Source organism: Chrysemys picta, chromosome 1 (assembly GCF_011386835.1).
Source record: "Chrysemys picta bellii isolate R12L10 chromosome 1, ASM1138683v2, whole genome shotgun sequence".
Taxonomy (NCBI): domain Eukaryota; kingdom Metazoa; phylum Chordata; order Testudines; family Emydidae; genus Chrysemys; species Chrysemys picta.
Window position 1 is genome coordinate 140,270,027 of NC_088791.1, and position 16,910 is coordinate 140,286,936.

A 16,910-nucleotide genomic window follows, 5' to 3' on the forward strand; every position below is an offset into this window, starting at 1 on the left:
GACTCATCTCCCTTGGGCACCTGCCTCTCAGCAGCCTGGTCACACTCCGCTTACTGCCCGGGGAACTGCCATTGCAGCTAGGTCACTCTCCCCACACTCCCTGCGTGCAGAGTGGAACCACCCCTTGATCCGTGGCAGCTGGGCTTGCAATTACACAGCCTGAGCTCTGAGCTCGGCCATGCGAGCCCAGTGCCCAGCCTAGGCACTGGAGGCAGGCAGCTGCTGCTGACAGAACAGACTCGCTCCCACCAGCTCCTGAAACCAAGGCCGTGAGAATGGAGTGATCCCTAGGATTACCACAATTCAAGTTGCCAAATAGAGGAGGACACTGCCGGAGAGAGGAGGAATGGGGGGGTTACAGTTGGAGAGTGCTGGAGGAGGTATTTGGGGGGTGCTGGAGGGGTATGTGTGTACTGGGAGGGAGTATTTGTGGGGTACTAGAGGGAGTATTTGGGGTGCTGGAAGAGTGTGTATGTACTGGGAGGAGGTATTTGGTGGATACTGAAAGAGGTACCTGCAGTGGGGGTACCCACTGGAGGTGGGAGGCAATGTTACTCTCCCTCTCACGGTGACAGGGTGACTGGCACAGACCCAGAACGCAGCGCCAGCCCATCAGTCAACACCTCCCTGCGGGCTTCTCCCCCTTCCCAGGGCAGGGAGCTGGAGGCACTCAGCGCCCTGCCTGCCTGCTGCCACCACTATAATCCTAGCACCACGGAGAGATCCTGCTCCAGCCAGAGTCACTGGGCCTGCAATCCTGCAGGGAGGAGAGTCCCTGAGCCCCTGGGCTCCAGCTGATGTTGCTGGGCCCGATCCGGGGCGGGGGTGGGTGGGGGGAGGGAAGACTGAGCAGCCTCTGCTCCGGCTGATGTCACTGGGCCCAATCCTGCAGTGGGGGGGGAGGGCTGACACTGCTGGGCCCGATCCGGCGCCACCCCATTTTTTGATCCCTGCCAGCTTTGTGACCTGGGTGGCTGCACTGTTCGTCCTGCACCAGTTACAGCCATATGTGACAGAGGCAGAGATTGTGGGGGGGTGCACACTATATCACCCACCTCCAGTGCTGGGGTGCCTAGGTCAAGTGGAAACTACCTAAACTTGCAAGGAAAGGCTAAGCTTTAGGTAAGATAATATGGGCTAGGTTCACAAGCTGGACTTAGGCGCCTATGTCTAACATTTAGGCATCACTGATATTCACAAAACCTCTGTGGAGGTGCCACCTAACCCTGTAGGCACCTAAATTTCGTAAATTCCCTTAAATAGGTGCCTAAATTTCTGGCAATGGGCATGCACACAGTCACCTAAGTCTTGACACTGCCAAGCTGCTTGATGCCTAACTCACACCTAAGCTCGAGTGGGATTTAAAACAAGGAGTTTCACCTGTGGGGACCAATCTGGTAGGCATAGCCAGAAACATGGCCCAATTAACATTTAACTAGTTACACAAAGCGGAACAGCTTCAGCTAGAGAAATTAAGAGACTCCCAGTCACAGAATACCCTAGACTCCAGTGGTTAGTACCCTCACCTGGAAGAGGAAGTCCTTGCTCTATATCGGACAGAGGAGGGATTTGAACCCAAGCTCCCCACATCTTGAATCTGACAATTGGGATACTCTGTACAAGAGAGGTGGCACCACCTCCTCATTTTTTCTTGAGAAAGGACAGGCCTGGCTTAAGAACTTAACTCCAGGAGATGGTTCACAGCTGTGAATCCCCAGTGGAAGAAAGCACCTCACTATGGTCTGGAGTTAAGTGCCTAAGTCTTTTTGAGTGGGCAGAGCTTAGGCCACATACACCCTGCTTTACATTTCCACCTGGCTATATTTGGCAGCTACCCACTCAACTTGCTGGCTTTTGTGAATCCATCTCTTACGTGCTTAGCTCCAGGAGCAGTCCTATCCATGTTGCCAGCCAGTGTGAAATGTTTTTGAGAGCACCCTGTCTCCCCGCTCCCCTAGCTGAGCAGTCCAAGGGGGAAAGCCAGCCAATCAGAGCAGAGCAAAAAAAAGCTGAGCAACAAAGCAATATGGTGCGCCCTGGAAGCTGGCATCCAGGATGACCACCCTGCTCACCAGCCCTTAGAACTGTCCCTACCTAACTATCCCCATTGATTATATAAGAAGCCTGGGCCTCTAACTCAAGCTGTGAATTCCACATGGTATCTAAAAATTAGGCATTGCAAAGCTGCTTGCTACAATGCCTAAGTCCCTCCTATGAACCTACCCCTAAGTGTCTAGGCCTGTTGTTGTTTTAATCCTTTTCTTCTCTGTTTGTTATGTTCCTATGAATACTTTGTTTTGACAAGGCTGTTCTCTGTCATTCATGTTCATAGTGTTTGCAGCTCTCAATGGGAAGTCTATAGGAAAGCCAAAACCTAGCTGGACCTGTTGACAAACCCACACCTGTACTTCTCTGGAAAGGAATAATTATTAGATAAGCAAGTGTTGTTTGCCACCTAATTTGTACTCATACTGCATTAAACATCCATGACAAGACCAGATCAAATATCAGTTTCATAAAAACACACATACACATAAATCCAGCAGCCTCCAGGACATAGGTGTAGGGTTTCTGATTCAAATCCTAGTCCCAGTCTCTTGCTTTCTTGGGTCAAGAGAAGGATGGAGACAGTGTCCTAAGATCTGAAGTCCTAACCCTACAAACATTTCTGATATGGGAATAGATTGGTCCAATTCTGTAAGGCAGATGGAGAGACAAACTAGATGTACACCTACTTAATCTCAAATTTTTGGCCTGAGACTTAGCTTTTCAGAGATTTCTTAGACTAGACAGTGGGTATAATAGGCCTGGGGAGGCTAAGCTGTGGTGGCCCCGCCTGCTCTCTGCCTCTTTCCGTCCCTGCTCCGCCCCTTCCCCGAGGCCCCCACCGCCCGCCACTGCCTGGCTGAGTCCTTCCTCTCCTCCACTCTGCTCCCTGCTCCTCCCCTGCGAGGCCCACACCGCCCCGCATCCCTCCTCTCTTCCACCACCCCCCGTGAGGTCCCCCTGCCTGACACTCGCCGCGTCCCTGTGGGCGGTGGGGGAAGGAGGTGTGAAGTAGAGGAGGGATGCGGCGAGCAGTGGGGACCTTACTGGGTGGGGAAGGGGGAACGTGGCAAGTGGCAGCGACGGGGGGGCCAAACGGGGAGGGGGCCAAGCAGAAGTGGAGGAGGGGACGGGGCCTGGGGTGGAGTGTGGGTGGGGTCACAGGCAGAAGAGGCGGGGCCACAAGCAGAAGGGGTGGGACAGGGAGCTAGCCTCTTCCAGGGGAAGCTTTGCTCACCGCCCATGTTTCTTAGGTTCTCTGGGTTGCCGGTGATTTCCAAAATCACAGGACTTTTGGTGCAACCAAAGTTATCAATGCCCCAAGTTGTGGTGCTGCAGCAGCCTCAGCCATGAAAGTGACATGAACTAAGGCCTGGTCTACACTAGGCGTTTATGTCGAAGTTAGCGCCATTACATCGAATTAACCCTGCACCCGTCCACACCGCGAAGCTATTTAGTTCGACATAGAGGTCTCTTTAATTCGACTTCTGTACTCCTCCCCGACGAGGGGAGTAGCGCTAAATTCGACATGGCCATGTCGAATTAGGCTAGGTGTGGATGGAAATCGACGCTAATAGCTCCGGGAGCTATCCCACAGTGCACCACTCTGTTGACGCTCTGGACAGCAGTCCGCGCTCGGATGCTCTGACCAGCCACACAGGAAAAGCCCCGGGAAAATTTGAATTTGAATTCCTTTTCCTGTCTGGGCAGTTTGAATCTCATTTCCTGTCTGGACATCGTGGCGAGTTCAGCAGCACTGGCAACGATGCAGAGCTCTCCAGCAGTGATGGCCGTGCAATCTCAGAATAGAAAGAGGGCCCCAGCATGGACTGATCGGGAAGTCTTGGATCTGATCGCTGTGTGGGGCGATGAGTCCGTGCTTTCCGAGCTGCGCTCCAAGAAACGGAATGCAAAGATCTACGAGAAGATCTCTAAAGACATGGCAGAGAGAGGATACAGCCGGGATGCAACGCAGTGCCGCGTGAAAATCAAGGAGCTGAGACAAGGCTACCAGAAGACCAAAGAGGCAAACGGACGCTCCGGATCCCATCCCCAGACATCCCGTTTCTACGAGGCACTGCATTCCATCCTAGGTGCGGCCGCCACCACTACCCCACCACTGACCGTGGACTCTGAGGATGGGATATTGTCCACGTCCGGTTCCTCGGACATGTTAGCGGACGGGGAAGATGAGGAAGGAGATGAGGAGGACGAGGCAGTCGACAGCGCTTACAACGCTGATTTCCCCGACAGCCAGGATCTCTTCATCACCCTTACTGAGATCCCCTACCAACCGTCCCCAGCCATTAACCCGGACACAGAATCTGGGGAAGGATCAGCCAGTAAGTGTTTTAAACATCTAAACATTTATTTTTAACAGAACAGGAATATTAACAATAACAACAATGGGTTTCTCATGATTAGTTTGCCCTAGGCGCTTAACATTTCAGTCCTGGGCAGTGCAACTATTGAAAAAAAATCTAACAATGTCCTGTTTAGCATGATTGTTCTGCCCAAGCCGCTCTACTGTTTAGTCACTGCCAGTGCAGCTAGAGTAAAATGCGGTCTATATGTCCGGGGATAGAGCAGAAATCCTCCTGGGACATCTCGAGGAAGCTCTCCTGGAGGTAATTGGAAAACCGTTGCATCAGGTTCCTGGGGAGAGCGGCCTTATTGGGTCCTCCGTAGTATGACACGTTGCCGCGCCACGAGACAATCAAGTACTCAGGGATCATTGCTCTGCACAGCAGGGCGGCATACGGCCCTGGTCTTTGGAGGCTTTCCCGAAGCATTCTTTCTTTCTCGCTGTCTGAGATCCTCATGAGGGTGATGTCGCTCATGGTGACCTGCTTTGAATTAGGTAGGGGAATGTTACTGTTGGGACTGCTTGCCCGTTCCTTTACAGAACTGTAACCGCTGGTTTGCGGCCACGCGGTGGAGGCGGGAGAGGGGCAGCCTACAGGGATCGTTCCCGGGGACAGCCGCGAGGGGGTGGGACAGGGGCAGAGTTCCTGCTTGCCGGATTGCTGGCAGCAGGGACTGACATTGCTTTCAATGTGAAATGAGGCCAGTGCTAATATTAAAGTTTTAAGCTGCCACAAGTCTACGGCTTACCATGTCTGCCTGCTACAGAAATTCCGGTGTCCTGCCCCGCTTCTCAAATCTGCTGTGCAAGACCCCAGGCACTGAATGCGAAGGCCGAGAATTCGACCTTGTGCTGAGTGCGCATGTGATAGGTGCTGTGCATGGTCTTGTTCACAGAGAAAGACTATGTTCTTTGTTCACAACTACATTTATCTTTCTGAGGAATTCACTCCCTTTTTCCCATTCCCACAGCCACATCTGCGACTGTCTCACAACCTAGCCTGGCATCACACTCCCAGAGGCTAGTGCAGATTAGGCGTAGGAAGAAGAGGACACGGGAGGACATGTTCTCGGAGCTTATGGCCTGCTCCCGAGCCCAGGCAGCACAGCAGACCCAGTGGCGGGAGAACTTGTCCCAAATGCACCAAGCAAACATGGATCGGGAGGAGAGGTGGCGGCAGGAAGGCCAGCAGGCGACTCAAACGCTGCTTGGACTACTGAGGGAGCAAACGGACACGCTCCGGCGCCTTGTGGATGTTCTGCAGGAACGGAGGCAGGAGGACAGAGCCCCGCTGCAGTCTATCTGTAACCGCCCTCCCCCGCCACCAAGTCCCATACCCCCCTCACCGAAAGTGCAAAGAAGGAGGGGCGGCAGAGTCCGTGCTAACTCTCACTCCACCCCTGCAGAGAGCTCTAGTAGTAGAGGGCTCTCATTCCCCAAAATTTGACAAGTTCTTTCCTTCCCGCCTCACACAAGCCCCTGTCCAAGTTTCACCTCCCAGTTCCATGTGTAGTTGCTAATAAAAAATAAGTTTCTGTTAATTACTGTTTCCATCATGTTCTTTTGGAGGAGGGGGGAAGGGGGTTGGTAATTGGACAGGACAGTCACCTTTGGCAGGGTACATAGGCGGGGGCAGGTCGAGCAGCAGGGCACATACACAGTGCAGTGACTAGTTACCCTGGTCAGTCTGGGAGGTGGTTTTCATGTTCTGTGGTGGGGGATGGGTTGCTCTGTGACTTTGTGGCGGGGGAGGGCAGTTACAGATCTTAAGCGGCGGTCCTTATCCTGGATCACAGAGCCATGCAGCAGGGGATCTGTAACCGTCCTCCCCCTGCCACAAAGTCACATCGCCCCCCCATACACACAGTCCCGATCAGGAGGGGTGACAGGCTCCGTTGAAACAACAAGTCCACCACAGCGGAGCCTGTCAATCCTGGAGTTTAGAAGCTTCATTTGCGTCAGTACACTACACCCACTCCCCACCACAGTCTGCGTCCCAGTTTTAAAACATTCCCGCGAAAACAGTAATAAAGACAACGGTGTTCATTAACAAAGTAGAAGTGATTTTATTTCTAAACGTGTGTTGGAAGGGGGTGAAGGGGGTATGTAACTGGAGAGGATAGTCAACATTAACTGGGTAAAGAAACGGGGGCAGGTTCAGCTTCTCTGTACACTAACTTAAAAGTCACAGGTTAACCTGTTCAGTCAGGAACCTAGCTTTCAAAGCCTCCCGGATGCACAGCGCTTCCCGCTGGTCTCTTCTAATCGCCCGGCTGTCTGGCTGGGCGTAATCAGAAGCCAGGCTATTTGCCTCAACCTCCCACCCCGCCATAAAGGTCTCCCCCTTGCTCTCACAGAGATTGTGGAGCACACAGCAAGCTGCTATAACAATGGGGATATTGGTTTCGCTGAGATCACAGCGAGTCAGTAAGCTTCTCCATCTCCCCTTGAGACGGCCAAAAGCACACTCCACCACCATTCTGCACTTGCTCAGCCGGTAGTTGAAGTGTTCTTTTTCACTGTCCAGGGCACCAGTATAGGGCTTCATGAGCCAGGGCATTAGCGGGTAGGCTGGGTCCCCGAGGATGACTATAGGCATCTCCACGTCCCCAACAGTTATTTTGTGGTCCGGGAAGTAAATACCTTGCTGCAGCCGTCTAAACAGACCAGAGTTCCTGAAAACACGAGCGTCATGAACCTTGCCCGGCCATCCGACGTAGATGTTCGTAAAACGTCCCCTGTGGTCCACCAGTGCTTGCAGCACCATGGAAAAGTAGCCCTTTCTGTTAATGTACTGGCTGGCCTGGTGGTCCGGTGCCAGGATAGGGATGTGAGTTCCATCTATGGCCCCACCGCAGTTTGGGAATCCCATCGCTGCGAAGCCATCTATGATCGCCTCCACGTTTCCCAGGGTCACTACCTTTGACAGCAGTACATCAACGATTGCCTTGGCTACTTGCATCACAACAACCCCCACGGTAGATTTGCCCACGCCAAAGTGGTTCGCGACTGACCGGTAGCTGTCTGGCGTTGCAAGCTTCCAGAGGGCTATGGCCACTCACTTCTGGACAGTCAGGGCTGCTTGCATCCGGGTGTCATTGCGCTTCAGGGCAGGGGACAGCAACTCACAAAGTTCAAGGAAAGTTCCCTTCCGCATGCGAAAGTTTCACAGCCACTGGGATTCATCCCAGACCTGCAGCACTATGCGGTCCCACCACTCAGTGCTTGTTTCCCGGGCCCAGAATCGCCGTTCCACGGCATCAACATGACCCATTGCCACCGTGATGTCCCCGGCGCTGGGTCCCATGCTTTCTGAGAGGTCTGTGCTACTCTCAGACTTCAGGCCCTCACCGCGGTGCCGTAGCCTCCTCGCCTGACTTATCTGCATCTGCCTCAGGGAAAGGTGGATGATAAGCTGCGAGGCGTTGCGAACGGCCACAACTGCAGCGATGGTCGCAGCGGGCTCCATGCTCGCAGTGCTGTGGCGTCCACGCTGTCACTGACTAGAAAAGTGCGCGAACTGATTTCCCGCCGGCGCTTTCAGGGAGGGAGGGCGGGAGTGATGGACGGATGACGACAGTTACCCAAAAGCACCCTCGACGCATTTTTTTTACCCAGAAGGCATTGGCGGCTCCACCCAGAATTCCAATGGGCAGCGGGGACTGCGGGAACTGTGGGATAGCTGCCCACAGTGCACCGCTTCCAATGTCGACGCTTTCCCCGTTACTGTGGACTCACAAAGTCGAATTACTGTCCTTAGTGTGGACACACACGTTCGACTTTGCAATATCGATTCCAAAAATTCGATTTAAGTAAAATCGAACTACTCTCGTAGTGTAGACATACCCTAAATTGTACAGAGAGTAGAGAGATGTGTCTTTTCCAGACAGCATGCAGGGAAAATAGGTATTGATTCCTTAAGCCTCTAACCACCCTCTTGTCAGTATTCACTTAAAATTAGAGATGGATTATTCTTTTAATTTAAAACAATTAAAATTTTAAAATTATTCAGTGTCACTTGTTTTTAAAGGGAGCAGGAAACCAGGCATGTGTGTAGAATGGGAGCAAGAAACAGGAAATGTGGTGTCATTGAAGAGGAACATCTCAGGCTTTTCAGTTTCCCAACTGTTTCCAGTGATAAGTAGGAGGTGAGAGACAACTAAATGGACCAGCGATTTGATCATGTGGTATAGCAAGAGTCAGGACACAAGCTTATCTGGATTAATAGTTAGGTAGATACAGCATGGCGAGAAGTACCAAATAGACCAATGGTTTGATCTGATACAGTAAAGTCAGATGCCACACTAAATGCACCAGTGGCTTGATAGCCTCGTATGGGGCATGAGGTATGACACTGAAAGGATAGATTGCTACTGAGATGAAATGGGCCAAGGGACTGATATGGTGCGGTGTGACGGACCAGGGAACGTTTTTATAGCTCCTGAGACTCTCAGTGTAAAAAACACATGTACAGTCCTTCGTGGGAGACTGCTTCCATCTACCCCTTTGGGGTTGGGAGGAGGGGTCGGGGTCTTGCCTGTCTGGTCCAGCTAACTAGATATTAAAGAAAAAAAATAAACCTTTAGTTTAAATTAATGTGGCACATGAGTGTCAAGCCAGCGCAAACCCCAGCCCGATTTAATGCGCCTCAATGCCCTAGTTATTAACCCAGCTTCCCAGCATTTCCCCTCCCCATCCTGTTTTTCATTCCCTCTAAACCGTGAAACATACATTTTATTGTACGACGGAGCACGTGAGGAGACCGATTTGAGAGGAGAGAAGAGAAGACGATGAATAGGGGACATCAGTTTTTAGTTTCCCGGTCTCGCCCACCTGTTTTATTTTCCTTTTCCTCAGTTCGAGGCAGCAGACACGTGACACGGCAGAAAGCGCGTGGAGTGGGCTGGAGACAGGCGCGCGAGTTGGCACAAAGCTGCTTTTCTGGGGCGCGCGGAGAAGCCGCATTGGTCTGAGCGGCGCGCGCTCCGCGAGGGGGAGGGGTGAAGAAGACAGTTGGTTTGGGCGGGAAAGAGGGAGGGAGAGACGCTCGCGGCCGTTTAAACTGGGCTATAAAACACCTCGCTGCAGGCGGAGGCGGCGGTCCCGGGGCCCGCTGGAGAATCTGCCGGGGAGGGGTGATAGGGACCGGCGGGGGGAGGCTCTGTCTTCGGGGGCAGGGATGCGGGCGGCGGGTGTTTAGGATCAATGAGCCCCATGCCCCGGGCAGAGCCTGGGGCAGGGGGTTAGCGGGACCCCCCGTTGCGGGGACAGAGCGGGCAGCGCCGCAGAGACCCTGCCCTGGGCACAGAGCTGCGGGTGGGGCTAAAGAGCTGCTGGGGGCGGCGGCTGAAGGCGACGCCCAAGGTATTGGCCCTTTTCTGAATGGGCTCTGTACATCTGTGGACAAATAAAGAATTGTGTCCCCCTGTTGCCAATTTGACCTTAAAGATCCGTCCCCTGTTGTATTGCACATGTGTGTGATGTGAGATAACTGGCTCTGTGGATGAGGGGAAAGCAGTGGATGTTATTCCTTGACTTTAGCAAAGCTTTTGATACGGTCTCCCACAGTTAAAGTTAAAGAAGTATGGGCTGGATGAATGGAGTACAAGGTGGATAGAAAGCTGGTTCGATCGTTGGGCTCAATGGGTAGTGATCAATGGCTCCATCTCTAGTTGGCAGCCGGTATCAAGCGAAGTGCCCCAGGCAGGGCCGGCTTTAAGCCGATTCGGCTGAGTCCCCGGAATAGGGCCCTGCGCCTAAGAGGGCCCCGCAACGTCCAGGGCTGCCGGCAGAGCAGAAAAAAAAAAAAGCCACGTCCTGCTTCTCTCCTCTCCCTCCAGCGCTTGCGCCGCCATGCAGCTGGTCAGCACAAACCTGGGAGGGAGGGGTGAGGAGGAGGAATGCGGTGTGATTGGGGAAGAGGCGGGGCCAGGGTGGGGATTTGGGGAGGGATCCAATGGGGCAGGGAAGGGGCGGGGATTTGGGGAGGGATCCAATGCGGGGGAGCGCAAGACAATTCGCGTCCCAGTGTGGGGCTCTGCACCTGCTGAAGCCGGCCCTGGCCCCAGGGGTCGGTCCTGGGCCAGTTTTGTTCAGCATCTTCATTAATGATCTGGAGAAGGGTGTGGACTGCACCCTCAGTAAATTTGCAGATGACACTAAACTGGGAGGAATGGTAGATATGCTGGAGGGTAGGGATAGGACACAGAGGGACCTAGACAAATTAGAGGATTGGTTCAAAAGAAATCTGATGACGTTCAACAAGGACAAGTGCACTTAGGACGGAAGAATCCCATGCACTGCTACAGACTAGGGACCGAACGGCTAGGCAGCAGTTCTGCAGAAAAGGACCTAGGGGTTACAGTGGTCCAGAAGCTGGATATGAGTCAACAGTGTGCTCTTGTTGCCAAGAAGGCTAATGGCATTTTGGGCTGTATAAGTAGGGGCATTGCCAGCAGATTGAGGGGTGTCATCATTCACCCCTATTCGACATTGGTGAGGTCTCAGCTGGAGTACTGTGTCCTGTTTTGGGTCCCGCACTACAAGAAGGATGTGGAAAAATTAGAAAGAGTCCAGCAGAGGGTAGCAAAAATGACTAGGGGGCTGGAGCACATGACTTATGAGGAGAGGCTGAGAGAACTGGGATTGTTTAGTCTGCAGAAGAGAAGAACGAGGGGTGATTTGATAGCTGCTTTCAACTACCTCAAAGGGGGTTCCAAAGAGGATGGATCTAGACTGTTCTCAGTGGTACCAGATGACGGGACAAGGAGTAATGGTCTCAGGTTGCAGTGGGGGAGGTTTAGGTTGGATATTTCACGAGGAGGGTGGTGAAGCACTGGAATGGGTTACCTAGGGAGGTGGTGGAATCTTCTTCCTTAGAGGTTTTTAAGGCCCGGCTTGACAAAGCCCTGTCTGGGATGATTTAGTTGGGGATTGGTCCTGCTTTGAGCAGGGGATTGGACTAGATGACCTCTTGAGGTCCCTTCCAACCCTGATAGTCTATGGCTCTATGTCAGGGGTGCTCTGCTCAAACACCAGGGTCTGGCTCCCTTTGCAGGATTGGGGCCCAATGCTTTACAGCTTCCTGTGTCTTAAAAGTGGTGTAAGATGGTGAATGAATGCAAACAGCACCTCATATTGTGGAACAGACAAGAGGGTGTGTGTTCTGTTACAAGCAGGGCTTTGAGACAAAGAATCTCTCAATATCCAAGCTTCCTCATGAAATTTGCATGTGGTGGCCTGGCTGCCTTAAGCATCGGGGTGTCTAGGTTTAGGCTGGAAATCTTACCTTTTCCTTAAAACACTTTTAAATCCCATGGGGAAAATTGTCTTCCTTATTGACAATATTTATTCAAAATAGAAGCTAGAAAAATATGCCCACCAAATGTAACTCAGAAATTACCAGAAAAAAAAACCCACCACCAAAACACACAACTCTTAACATCAGAGCAACATATAATTAGTTCAATGTTTTGGGCTCACCTGCTCACCCCCTAGAACTTTTCACAATAGTCCCTGGGGTCACAATTGGCTAGTACTAACATTTTGGAACCTGATTGCCTGAAGTTAGGTATCTAGATCTGTATTTCAGCACCTAAACAAGTCGCCTGATTTTCAGGTGTTGAGCTCTTACAGCTTCTGCTAAGGTCAGTGAATTGTGGAGGCTCAGCATCTCTAAAAATCAGGCTATTTATGTTGGTGCCCAGATATGATATATAAGTGCCTAACTTTTGACACTCAAATTTGGTTTTAGTGTATTGGGGGAGATTTTACATCTTTCAGTGAAGCATCAGGTATTGGGAACTGCCAAAGCAGGTGGATGAAGAACCAGTCCAGGATAGCAGAAGATTAGAAACGATCTGCTAATAGTCTGATTTAGTACAGTGACCTATAAAGTTCACAAAGAGCATGGGATTGAGCTGGCAGGCTGTTGATATTTGTGTCCAAAACTTCTATTGATTTGAAAGTGAATTGAAAGTGCTAGGCAACACACAAGAGCTACACTGCATCATACAGGCTCTAAATGAATTTAGCAAGTGAATCTAGGATATTAATGTATTTAATTTTACATATCTTATTAGAGATACAATTTAAAATGTTACTTTCCCCTTATTATGAGAAAGTTTTATTTCCTTATTCCCCACTCCTCCTAATTGACCCACTCTTGCTTTTCTTGTAGATGGCCAAATCTGAACCTCGGGAAAGAAACTATGACAACATGGTAAAAATGCTGGAGGACCTGAACAGGGATTTAGAAAAACTTCTGGAAGAAATGGAGAAACTATCAGGTGTGGCTTTTTTCTGGGGAGGATATAGATTTGCTGCTAGAGGATGAAGGCATTACAGCAGTGCATAGAAATAATAATAGTAAACATGCAAGAGTAGAGGAGAGTAGACTTCAAACTTCTCTGTGTAGCAGAAATATAAGAGGAGAAAGATTGAGATCTACTAATCTGTTAATGAGATTGAGTTCTACTAATGACCACAATGTATTAAACTGAGGGATGTGTCTGGTGGAGAACATCAGTACGTGAAATCCTTAGTTACTACAGACAGTGGTATAAATGTCTGCAGAAACAGACTGGTCATATTTAACATAATTAATAATCTGGAAGGCATTTCTGAGCTTAGCTCATAAATGAAATTCAAAGATAATACTAAAGTGGGAGGAGTCGGTAGTGAGAGCAGAAAATAATACAAAGGAATTTACAGAGCTTAAAAACATAATTAGAACATAAACATAGATTCAGTTTGGAAGAACTGGTACCTCCAGGATCAGAGAATGACAAACATTAATTATCCAACTGGGAAAATAAAAGATTAATTTAATCTCAATTTTGTATGCATAATGGGAAGGGGTTTAGATAAATCTTTCCACACATTTTTATGATTCCCTTCTAAGATTTCCCTGTAGCCTTCTCCTCTTCAAACAATGCAAGCTAAAGCATCTTAGCCACTCATCATAGATAAAGTGCTCATCTATGCTTACATTGTCAATTCTGGAAAATGCTAGTAGTTTAAGTGTTAAATTACTTATCATGCACTAGAATGGACATAACCAATGAGCAGAGGTGCCACCCAATCAAGGACCAGACTTAGAGCTGAGCTTGTCTCAGCAGAAAATCACTCTTTCAACTCATCTAAGATACTCTAAAGTGAAATATGGGGTGATTTCCTCCACCAATATGCCTGTGCATGTGTCTTTATTGTAAGGTCACATGGTTTGTAAATAGAGTCACTTATGCAAATGATGATTTGTTATCACAGGGTTGTTACTGAGCACAGGACTGCATATGCTATTTTCTTAGTTATTGCGTAGCTTCCCTAAATCACATATATTAATTTTTCAGTGTGCACAGATACTGCTTCTTACCTTCACATCTACAAAAAAGCAAGATCACACATTTCCCCACCCCCAGTCCTCAAACTCCACTGACTACTAGAGCTGGAGAAATACTGCAAAAAATAAAATAAAAAAATCTTTCAGCAAATATTTATTTACATTTATATCAAATTTGCTCATAATATGTTTGTATCCATTGTGCCCATTTTCTACAGATATTCCAGTGAATGAATTTATTGAAAGGGATGTTTACAGAATCATAAAATTTTAAGTGGGTTTTAAAGAATATTTGTGGAAAGTAAATTTCAGATTTGTTAACATGACTATCAACACCAGATTCCAAGGTCTTGTCTACACTAGAAGTTTCCTTCAATTTTCTTACTGCTGCAGCACCAGTAGTAGCTAGGAACATTAGTGTAGAAATGCTGCTAGTGGTTCCAACATTTTAACTCCATAAAATTTTGAGAGTCTGTATAAAAGTAGCTATCAAGTTTTATTGATATGCTCATGAGCACTGGTGGGTGTGAATTGTTTCTCATTGTAGGACTGCTTGTGAGGTAATGGGCAGTTTGTACCGATTTACTATGGTATTAATGGGGAATGCTTAACTGATTATCAGAGGATTGCTAACAGTAGTTTAACAAATTTATTTGAGCATAAGCTTTCATGGGTAAAAAACCCACTTTTTCAGATGCATGGAGTGAAAATTACAGATGCAGGCATTATTATACTGCATCTGTAATTTTCACTCCATTCATCTAAAGAAGTGGGCTTTTTACCCACAAAAGCTTATGCCCAAATAAATTTGTTAGTCTTTAATGTGCCACCAGACTCCTCCTTGTTTTTGTGGATACAGACTAACACAGTTAGCCCTCTGATGCTTAACAGTAGTTTGTTAGTGTAGGCTGCCTAGATACTTGGAGCTGTTCACATTGGTTTGATATTGTGGGACTGATTAGGAAAGATGGGATTGTGCAAAGTGATTTGTTACTCCAGGGTTACTTGTAAGCACTGAGCTGAGTGTGCTCTTTGGCTATTATTAGAGCTAATTAGAATTTTCCAACTGAACTTTTTCTGTCAAAAAATACCAATTCATCAAAAGCAAAACGTAGAAACTGTCAATTTCAATGAAATTTTGTTTCAAAAGAAAATTTGAAAAAGTGTTTTGGTAAGGTTGAAACATTATATTTCAGCTTTTTCAGAACAGAATGGTTTGATTTTCCATTTTGAAATGACATTTCATTTCAGTGTTTTAAATTTGACATAATGTAAAATGAAAAAAATCAAAGTTGGAACAAAACATTTTGATTGACAAAAAATTTTAATTGCGTTTCATGAGAAATTTCATTTTTTGTTTAGTTTTCACTCTATTTTGTAATGGAAAAAAATCCAAAATTGCAGATTTTTCTGTGAACAGAAAAAATCACTTCCCACCCTGCTCAGTTTATTACATAGTAGGAACACTCAGCCAAGGATTAGAACTGGTACCCATTCATTCCCACTACTGTTTCCCTGAATATCAATTATTTCCCTGCCATCTGCCATCCCAACATTGCTGAATTTCTAATATCTGTTGGTTGGGTTGTTGCAGTGCAGGCAACCTGGATGGCATATGATATGGTGGTTATGCGTACCAACCCAGACTTGGCCAACTCCATGAGGCGACTGGAAGATGCATTCCTGAACTGCAAAGAAGAGATGGAAAAGAACTGGCAAGAGATGCTGAAGGAAACTAAAGGCACTGAACAAAAACAGGAATAAACAGTCCTCATATCGGTTGGTGAAATTGCAACAGTTAGATCATTTCAGACTCAATTTTTTCAGTCATAAAATATCTACAGATGCCTTACAAATGGATTATCTTCTAGTTTATTAAGCATTATTGTTGTGGCTATATATACAAATTTGTTCTGCCAAATACATGTATTGTTGAAACAAAAAGTTAACTATGTCTCTGTTTTAATCTATTCTTATCCTATGATTTTAAGCATAGTATTATAATTATATTAATTATATTATATTTATCATATATACAACTGATCTTTTTTTGATATCTTCCTGGAGGATCCCAATCTGATTTACAAATTGTAAATTTAGGGATCTGTTTGCCCTCTTCTAAAAAGCAGATGCTTCTGCAATGGAACACAGCAGTTATTTTGCTTTAGCAACTGGCCTTAGCAAGAAAATCAAAGAGTGATTTCTCCAGTTGAAAGAACAGATACAATTCCAGATTGATCCAATATGGTTCAATATGGGATTGCAGAGTAGATGGGCTAATAGTTGCAAAGTTGCATTATTATGCTCAAACATCCATAGACATTTCATAGTGTTTCTTTGACTTTTTTAACCTTTTCTAGGGATTGTTTCTCAAAATTGTCCCAGAAAGAAAGCTGTTTTAATCCTCTCTCTGTTGTAAAGAAGTTGTATGTGTTATTACAGTGAGAATTATATAGTACTTGATGGCGACTGTATTGAATTATTTCAATTTTCTTACCATAGTGGAAAATGTTCTGTAAGGTGCAGACTGTGGTGCACTCTGCACTTGACAATCTGGGGCAGGTCCTCTGGAGCAGAGGAAACCAAATAAGCCATATTCAAATGCATTGGTTTCCTGCTGCAATGGGATTCTGCAGTACAGCGGGTTAAAAAAAATTATGCCTTTTTCAGCTGTAGTCAACATGTGAGCCAACAGCACCACCTAGTGACCAGCAGCCAACAAGTAAATAAATGCTTTAGCACTGGTGAAAGGCTGCACTGATAGGGGATTTCATTCTCTAGGACTATCAGAAATCAGTCAGTCTCTTTGCCAAGCTTCTTTTCTATTTTACATTCCTATCAGTTTGTCTGGTATGATCGTAAATATATTAGGTGATGGGGCTTGCACACATTTCCATTGAAGAAATTATTATCTAAACCAGGGGTGGGCAAACTTTTTGGCCTGAGGGCCACATCGGGGTTCCGAAACTGTATGGAGGGCTGGGTAGGGAAGGCTGTGCCTCCCCAAACAGCCTGGTCCCCGCCCCCATCCGCCCTCTCCCACTTCCTGCTCCCTGACTGCCCCCCTCAGAACCCCTGACCCATCCAACCCTCCTTGTCCCCTGACTGCCCCCTCCCGGGACCCCCTGCCCCTAACTGCCCCCCTGGGGCCCCAGCCCC

General features: G+C 48.0%; 2 protein-coding genes across 3 annotated transcripts; both read left to right on the forward strand.

Moving 5' to 3' along the window:
• The first annotated feature begins 3,483 nt into the window (after nucleotides 1-3,483).
• Nucleotides 3,484-6,107, forward strand: LOC135976460 (myb/SANT-like DNA-binding domain-containing protein 1). The gene is made up of 2 exons (XM_065572097.1): nucleotides 3,484-4,388; nucleotides 5,383-6,107. Exons 1-2 carry the CDS (start codon nucleotides 3,812-3,814, stop codon nucleotides 5,856-5,858), a joined length of 1,053 nt encoding a protein of 350 aa, XP_065428169.1. The 5' UTR covers nucleotides 3,484-3,811; the 3' UTR covers nucleotides 5,859-6,107.
• Nucleotides 6,108-9,194: 3,087 nt separating this feature from the next.
• On the forward strand, nucleotides 9,195-16,112 carry SYCE3 (synaptonemal complex central element protein 3). 2 transcript variants are annotated; one of them, XM_065572104.1, is made up of 3 exons: nucleotides 9,195-9,378; nucleotides 12,591-12,699; nucleotides 15,346-16,112. In XM_065572104.1, exons 1-3 carry the CDS (start codon nucleotides 9,202-9,204, stop codon nucleotides 15,513-15,515), a joined length of 456 nt encoding a protein of 151 aa, XP_065428176.1. In that variant the 5' UTR covers nucleotides 9,195-9,201; the 3' UTR covers nucleotides 15,516-16,112. The 2 variants fall into 2 exon arrangements, with proteins under 2 accessions (XP_065428176.1, XP_005295781.2); XM_005295724.4 differs by having other exon boundaries at nucleotides 9,257-9,775.
• Nucleotides 16,113-16,910: the final 798 nt, after the last annotated feature.

Coding starts and splice junctions, on each gene's coding strand:
- LOC135976460 (XM_065572097.1), top strand. CDS start 3,812: ATGCAGAGCTCTCCAGCAGTGATGGCCGTGCAATCTCAGAATAGAAAG. Junction 4,389..5,382: donor ATCTGGGGAAGGATCAGCCA/GTAAGTGTTTTA, acceptor CCATTCCCACAG/CCACATCTGCGACTGTCTCA.
- SYCE3 (XM_065572104.1), top strand. CDS start 9,202: ATGAATAGGGGACATCAGTTTTTAGTTTCCCGGTCTCGCCCACCTGTT. Junction 9,379..12,590: donor CGCGCGGAGAAGCCGCATTG/GTCTGAGCGGCG, acceptor CTTTTCTTGTAG/ATGGCCAAATCTGAACCTCG. Junction 12,700..15,345: donor AGAAATGGAGAAACTATCAG/GTGTGGCTTTTT, acceptor GGGTTGTTGCAG/TGCAGGCAACCTGGATGGCA.